The 7,272-nt window shown below is 41.5% G+C and overlaps 1 protein-coding gene across 1 annotated transcript; it reads left to right on the top strand.

Annotated features, from left to right (window-relative positions):
* Positions 1-410: 410 nt before the first annotated feature.
* On the top strand, positions 411-1,319 carry LOC112285406 (uncharacterized). Its single transcript, XM_024526209.3, has one exon. It carries the CDS (start codon positions 554-556, stop codon positions 944-946), a length of 393 nt encoding a protein of 130 aa, XP_024381977.1. The 5' UTR covers positions 411-553; the 3' UTR covers positions 947-1,319.
* The last annotated feature ends 5,953 nt before the right edge of the window (positions 1,320-7,272 follow it).

Genomic DNA, 7,272 nt, shown 5'->3' with positions numbered 1-7,272 from the left:
TTTGTTGAATACTAATGTTGTTCACATAACATTCACATAACATCAAATTTTTCTAAGAAGTTATTACATGTGAGCAATATTATAAATCAATAATTTTGTATGGTACTAATGTCATGATAATTTTTGCTAATGCCACCACAACTTGCTATCTACCACATATTGTCCTAGTTTTTTGCTAATGCCACCACAAGCTACCCTAAACTAATGCACTTTATTCAACATTGCTAATGCAAGCTACAATAAATCAAATGTATAGTCTTCACAAATGTATATTTGAGAGTTCCATAAAATGCACTATACTAAGCAATGCAAATGGTAGACTGGAATAATTGTGATGAAATCAGCAACACCCTGAATTTCCAACCCCAAATCCTAATCTTCAATGTTTCCACCAACATTACCCGCTTTGTTTTGTTTATGGATTGTGAGCATTAGAAAGCTTCGTGTTCCTTCTTCCATCTTCGCATTGGAACAAGCTCTCTCGCTCGCTCTCTCGCTGGATGTGTGAGTGTTGTTGCACTAGAAGTGTGTTGTTGTTATTGAGATTGAAGCCATGGCTCGGAGGGGGAGTCGCGTCGCGGGAGGCAGGGTGCTGGCCGCGGCTGCTGGCGGTGCAGCAGCCATGGCTGCCATCTTCGCCAAGGTTGCATCGCCGGAGGTGCGATGGGAGCTTCGACTCGCGTGTTACATATGCGTCGTTGCTTGCAACGTGATGATGTGGACGCTATATGTTCGAAGCCTTAACCGTTTGTCGTCCCTGCAAGCGACGGTGTTCAATTTCGCAGCCAACTTTCTTCTCTCCGGTTTGGCGGGATTTCTCCTCTTCGGTGAAGCTGCGCATTTGCAGTGGCTGCTGGGTGCTGCTTTGATTGTTGCGGGTATCACGGTGCTTGGCAGGGCGGATGTTAGTGTAGAAGCAGAGAAATCGTCGGTGAAGCAGGAGTGAGGAAGACTTGTGAGATGGAGCAAGGTGTCGGAGATGATGATCTGGGGAGTGTCAACGTGTATTGGACTTGCCAGGATTTCTGTCCACAGGCAGGCAGACTGCTATTGCGAAATACTGGCTTTGTTGCAGAGTGCTTTCCTATCTTTGTTCATAGCAGAAGGTGTTTTAGGGTTAGATTTTGAGTCCCTTAAAAAACGTACCCAAGTGAGAGGTCTCTGTAACGCAATTGTCAAACTCTTGTGTGGAGGTTACTACCTCACATGTCATGTTTGCGGGTTCTAGAAGCATGCACTAGAGTTTCTGTGTCTTAATCTCTAGTCACGAAATATCTAATGAGATTATCATGCCTGGAACGGGACGGTCTTTCTTCTGATCACTGTCTTGCATGGTCATTAGCTTAGGCATTCCTATATCTCAAGGATTCACGTGCACAAGCTTATTGGCGATACCTGCAGCCAGCAAGCCAACCTCAATAATGATAATTAATTTTTCCCTGTGATTCTGATTGCGGTAGTCTAAGAAGAGATAGCACCCTGAATGAAGGCAGAGATACTTTGACGAAACCAGCAGTATGATTCAAAGTCTTTGGCTCGAAGTGATCGCTGTGAAGATTTTATCACTGCTCAATTTGAAATTTATACTATTTTACATTTTCAGAAGGCAATGAACTCATGCTCTCAATCAAATGTAATTGATTGCCGCTAAAATAGTTTCAGCTACAACAGAGTTGCTCCGCTCCTTGTCGCAGGCATGATAGTAATGTTATGTTCCCACTTTATAACTGTTCTTAGGTGCTTTCGTTACCAGTATCTTTTGAATCCGTAGCCTGAGTTGATAATAATCCTTTTCCTTATAGTTATCAGATGGGTCCATTTAGATGGAGTTTGTAATGTCATTCAGATATTGATTAGTTATCTAGATAGAATATAGTGCCGAGTCATCGACGAACATTAGGTTTGTGACGAATGTGTCATCCGGTAGTTTAAGTCCTTCGATGTTGCGGGTTCTATCGTATAACATATATCTGAGTACATCCCCAACAAAAAGGTCAGGTATGGCGCCAGGGGGCAGCCCCACCTTACGAATCGCTCAAAGGCGAAATTTGTTCCCAGTTTCCCATTGAGACAGACCGTTGATGAGGCATTAGCATAGAGGGTCATCACTAGGTCGACCCATCGTTTGTCAAAACCGATGTGGAGAAGTGTTTCTCGCAGGAAAATCCAACTCTGTCGTAGGCTTTTTCGAAGTCTAATAGGAGGAGGATGAGTTCTTATTGGCTTTGTTCGGCCCAGTGCATTGCTTCGTATGCAGTATAGATGTTATCAAAGATTGATCTGCCTGGCACAAAGGCGGTTTGGGTGGTGCGGATCCACAAAGGGAGTAACTCTTGTATTCGGGTTGCTAGTAGTTTAGCATAAACCTTGTAAACATAGTCAAGAAGTGAGATCGGTCTTAAGTTGGTTACGAGGGTGAGGTCGCCCGGCTTGGGTAGAAGTACGATCTTGCTCGTGTTCAACTCCCGGTTAAGTTCGTGGGAGTTGAAGATTTCTATGAAGAGTTCGAAGAGATCCGTCGAAATTTCAGTTAAGAATTCGTGGTAGAATTCCGCCGGGATTCCGTCGGGACCTGTGGCGCGGTCGGCAGGTATGGCTTGTTTGGCATGTCGAACTTCCGACAGAGTTAGCGGCCGGGTTATGCGTGTATTTTGTGTCTCCGAGATCTTCCGTGGGACGCTACGGAAGCATTCACTTTGGACTGAGTCGTTGTGTTCAATTGTTGTCTTTTGCATACAGGGAAGTGTAATAGTTGTCGACGTATGCGCAAATAGCGATGGGGTCGGTGAGTATGCGTCCGTTAGCATTTTGCGCCTTAAGGATCGTGGATCGGCGTTGACCACTATGCAGTTCGAAGAATTCCTTGCTGCATCTATTCCCGACCCGGATCCAGTTGGCGAGTTTATGATCATATTTCTTTTCCATTTTCCCTTGTCGGAGCCGTTGTAGGTTGCTTTGGGCTACATCCAGTTTGTTTCGGGCTTCTGCATCATTCCATTGATTCTGGAGCGTGATCTCAGCCTCATAGACTGCTGAGAATTGGTTCTCGAATTCAGTAGACCAATCTTTCTTCCTCCTTTTCGTTTTCGTTTCCCAATCGCTGACTACTTTGACAGCTTGGATAGCCGCCGCAACGCGGTTGTTCCTGTTTTGGGTAGAATATTTCCTGATTGTTTGTTGCCAGGTTTGCAGGAGGAGAGTTCGACTTTCCGGAATTTTCAGAAGGTGGGTGTTGAATCTAATTGGTTTAGGTGGTGGTGGTCGATCCGCATTTAGTTTGACGAAAATGGGAGCATGATCGGATATATGGGGCATTGAGCTCCATATGCCCGTGAGGCCTCCCAGATGGTGTATCGCGGTTGGGAGGTAAATCCTGTCTATGCAGGAACAGACCATTTGTGGGGCTTGGCGACCGTTATCCCAAGTAAATAATTTGTTGCCAACTTTCCTGAAATGCCCATTGAGAAAACAATCGGAGAGTTCTAGGAAAAGTGTAAGGTCGTTCCATGCCGTGATTTCGTTCTGACCCCGGCCGGTGGTGGCAGCTCCACCTTGTTTGTCGGAAATCTGTTCGATACAGTTAAAGTCTCCCGCCATTATGTAGTGTGCTGGGGGAGCGGGTGTCGTCGCATGCGTTTCCATAGGCTTGCCCTACTGCCTGTGTCATTGTAACCGTAGACATTAATGATGCCTAGCTTGAGGTTGTGTGAGAGTTGGAGTGTCACATATTGAGCTCGGCCAGAGTCTATAACCCCATGTTCACAGATTTGTTCAGCCAGCTTTTTTGATAGTAGCATGCCTATGCCGCCTGTGAAAGAGTCACGGGCGGCTGAGTACCTCGTATCACTCCATCGAGAGGTATAGCGGAGGAAGTCCACTTTTTGTGCTCTGATTTGACATTCCTCGAGTGAATATTTGTGTTCTTGCAGAAAGAGGATGTCGGGCCTGGGGGTTACTCTCGCAAATAACTCCTTCATCTTGCGTCTTTTCCTGACGCCAGCTAGTCCACGGCCCAAGCATCGAACGTTCAAGGAGGCGAGAGAAATCGGTTCCATTATTGAGGTTAACGTGCTTCCTGGATGCGCGCGTTCCCATTGTCATTGTGAGTGGATGTATCGGTGTGTTGTGTTAATGTTTCTGAAATCACCGTTGGGGTGATGAAGTCTAGCGGTAGTTCGCATGGAGGGGTAAGGGCGAAGAAGAAGAGACGTCCTTGATCGCCGATAGCCCATGCTTTGGTTTCTAGGATCAGCATGTTGTTCGATGTTGACTTGTCCCTTGTGCTCCCCTGTTGCGCCTGCTCGACGTTTTGTTGAGGCCACCGCGCGCTGTGTCCGGTCGGCGCCTTTCGTGCGACTTGTGCTCCGTCTCTCCGACTGGCTTGCGGTGGGATGTGGTTTAGACTGGTGACTACGCAATGGATATCTATCTGTGGTGGCATTCACTATCTATGGATATCTATTTGTGTTGTGTTCTACACTAAGATTCCTCGGTCCCGCGTCAGTGTCGCGGACAACAGTGTTGTCACTACTGGTCCGTGCTCTAACCCCGCCAGTTACTCGAATCTCGTCCATACTGCCAAAATGGGTAGAAACTAGTGCATTATACTCCCCAAGAGATGTATGATACGATTTTGGCAATCACACTGCAAAAATTCTTAAGAATCGATCACTATGAGAGAACCCGTAGAAATCGGATCTAGCACCCTTTCGCCTCCGCAATTATCGGATGTAAGCCACCGGGTTTAGGGCCGTTGTAACCATAAAACCATATCGTCACTGCGGCAATTCGACAATAAATCCAAAAGATGTAGTCTGGATCTATTCCCATGAGAACTGTTGAGAATGTTTAGAAAGAGTAATAGTAAGTCATACACACACAAGAGGGTTTCTAAGGAGAGAGAGCTTCACACACAAAAAACTATTGATCTGGTTGTGTCTTGTACACAAGAAGAGGAAAAGAGGAGAGGATAAACAGTACTTTTCCATTAGACTCTAAATATTATAGCTATAGTATTTATTGTATTTTACAATAAATATTGTGGAGAATGTTGGCTATATTTAATGATTTCAACACTCTTCCTCACTCATCATAATATTTACATAATATAAAATTTGTATAGAATTATGATCTATATTTTTTTATGATCTTGCAAGATCAACAATTGTTGTCTCATTAAAATCTTATTTAGGAAAATTTTATTTTATTTAAGGACAAAACCATAGATGAAGGAAAAAGAGTACATTATTTTCTTTAATTATTTAAAGAGTTCATTAATTTTCTTATTCAAGAAGAGCAAATTGCCACATATCAATGTCATAAGTAAGTCGACGATGGTTGCTTAATGGGAGAGCTTTGGTGAAGACATTAGCAAGGTTATTTGTAGATTCAATTTTCTTAATTATAAGTGCTTGATCAGTAATCAAGTCATGGGTATAATTAAAATACTTTGGATCAATATACTTTGTCATGTCGCCTTTAATGAAACCAACTTGTATCTGTGTAATATAAGTACTATTATTTTCATGCAAGATAGTTGGAGAATCATCTTATGAAAATCCACAGGTTGTTTGAATGAATTTATCAATTGATTGCAACCAAATACATTCTCGAGATACTTCATGTAAGGCAATAATTTCTGCATGGTTGGATGAAGTTGCAGTTATTGTTTGTTTCACTGATTTTCATGATATTCCAGTTCTATGTCTTAAGAATACATATCTTGTTTGAGATTTAGTTGTTGCAATATCAGATTTATATCCTACATCACAATATCCAATCAATTTTGGATCTGTGGATTGTGTGTAGTATAATCCCAAGTCTTCAATACCTTTTGAATAACGTAATAAATGTTTGATGCCATTCCAATGTCGTAGTGTTGGACGTGCAATATGTCTTGCAAGAACACTAACTACAAATATAATATTTGGTCTTGTAGATGTAGCTAAATATAAAAGTGCTCCAACCGTTGTGAGGTATGGATATTGGTCTCTCAATATTTCCTCCTCCTCCTCGCATGAACGATATGGATCATGACCATCACGACCACGTCCAACCATTGGTGTAGACAATAGATAAGCATCAATCATATTAAATCTTCGAAAGATTCATCTAATATACATTGATTGGCAGAGAAAAATGCTACCATCTATTAGATGCATAATTTGAAGACCAATGCAGAAAGTTATTTTTCTTAGCATTTTCATTTCAAATTCACGTATAAGTAGATTTGTAGCTGTAACAGATATAGATGTAGTACCCACTAGATTAAGATCATCAACATATACAGCGTGTCAAGGATAAGAACTCGATGAAAAAGCAATTCAGACAAGTGAGTCTTCATTCAAAGAAAGGTAATAAAATATAAATAAACAAGTATGTATATTAAAAGAGAAACTAGAATGGCTATTACCAAAGATTAGAAAACATGAAGACTCTTGAAACTAAACTCAAAACAAGAAAGGAGTTGACAAGAATGAAGAAGGCTTCACTCTTGTCTCTCTATATATTATCTAACTAGAAGCTACATTGTCGTAGTGTAAATGCTTACAGTATGTAAAAATTAGCTAAAACATATTATATGTTGATAAATCTAGATGTGTGTTAGAGTGGCTAATAGATTAAATTAAAAGGAGTTGATATAAGAAACTTTACTTTGTTTCTTTACTTCTTTTGATTTTGACATTAAAATATATATATATATATATATATAGGACCTAAATGTTTAGTATGAAGCCTTGGGAGAAGGTGGAAACCTAAGGATGAAAATCTAAACTAGTAAGAAGCTAATTGAGAGGGATGAAAGCAAGGCATGGTCGGATGAAGGCAAGGAATGGAGAACTTCATCCCTATTAGTCGAATACCATGCCCAATGGGCTTCAAGGAGGCTTCCCGAGGCCTTATTAGGGATTATGGTTCCTCTTTCAAATGCATTCGGAGATTCCAAGTTAGGGTTGTAAAGTTTAGGATTTGGAGTACAATTTTTGTGCAAAAATTAGAGGATTTGGAGTTAGGATGAAAAAGTTATAGCCGTTTGAAGTTAAGGTGTTTATTTAAGATATACTATTACTCTTTTGAGCGTATGAGGAGTTTAACAGTAGCTTTTGAAGATCGGAAGGTGTGAATGGATCAGTGATTTCAAGACCTACATCTTTCATGAAAGAATTATTGCATTTGGAGTTCATATGAAGGAGTTGTAAGGAGTTGAAGGCGGCGCTTCCAAATCAAAGGTAGTAAGTAAGCGGTTTTGTTTGTAGTAATGGTTGGAGCCAT

This window comes from Physcomitrium patens, chromosome 8 (genome assembly GCF_059467195.1).
Source record: "Physcomitrium patens ecotype Gransden chromosome 8, ASM5946719v1, whole genome shotgun sequence".
Classification (NCBI taxonomy): domain Eukaryota; kingdom Viridiplantae; phylum Streptophyta; class Bryopsida; order Funariales; family Funariaceae; genus Physcomitrium; species Physcomitrium patens.
The sequence above is the reverse complement of the archived record's forward strand: the minus strand, read 5'-3'. Positions and strand labels throughout refer to the sequence as shown.

What these genes read in the sequence shown, in the direction of transcription:
- LOC112285406 (XM_024526209.3), top strand. Translation starts at nt 554, where the DNA reads ATGGCTCGGAGGGGGAGTCGCGTCGCGGGAGGCAGGGTGCTGGCCGCG.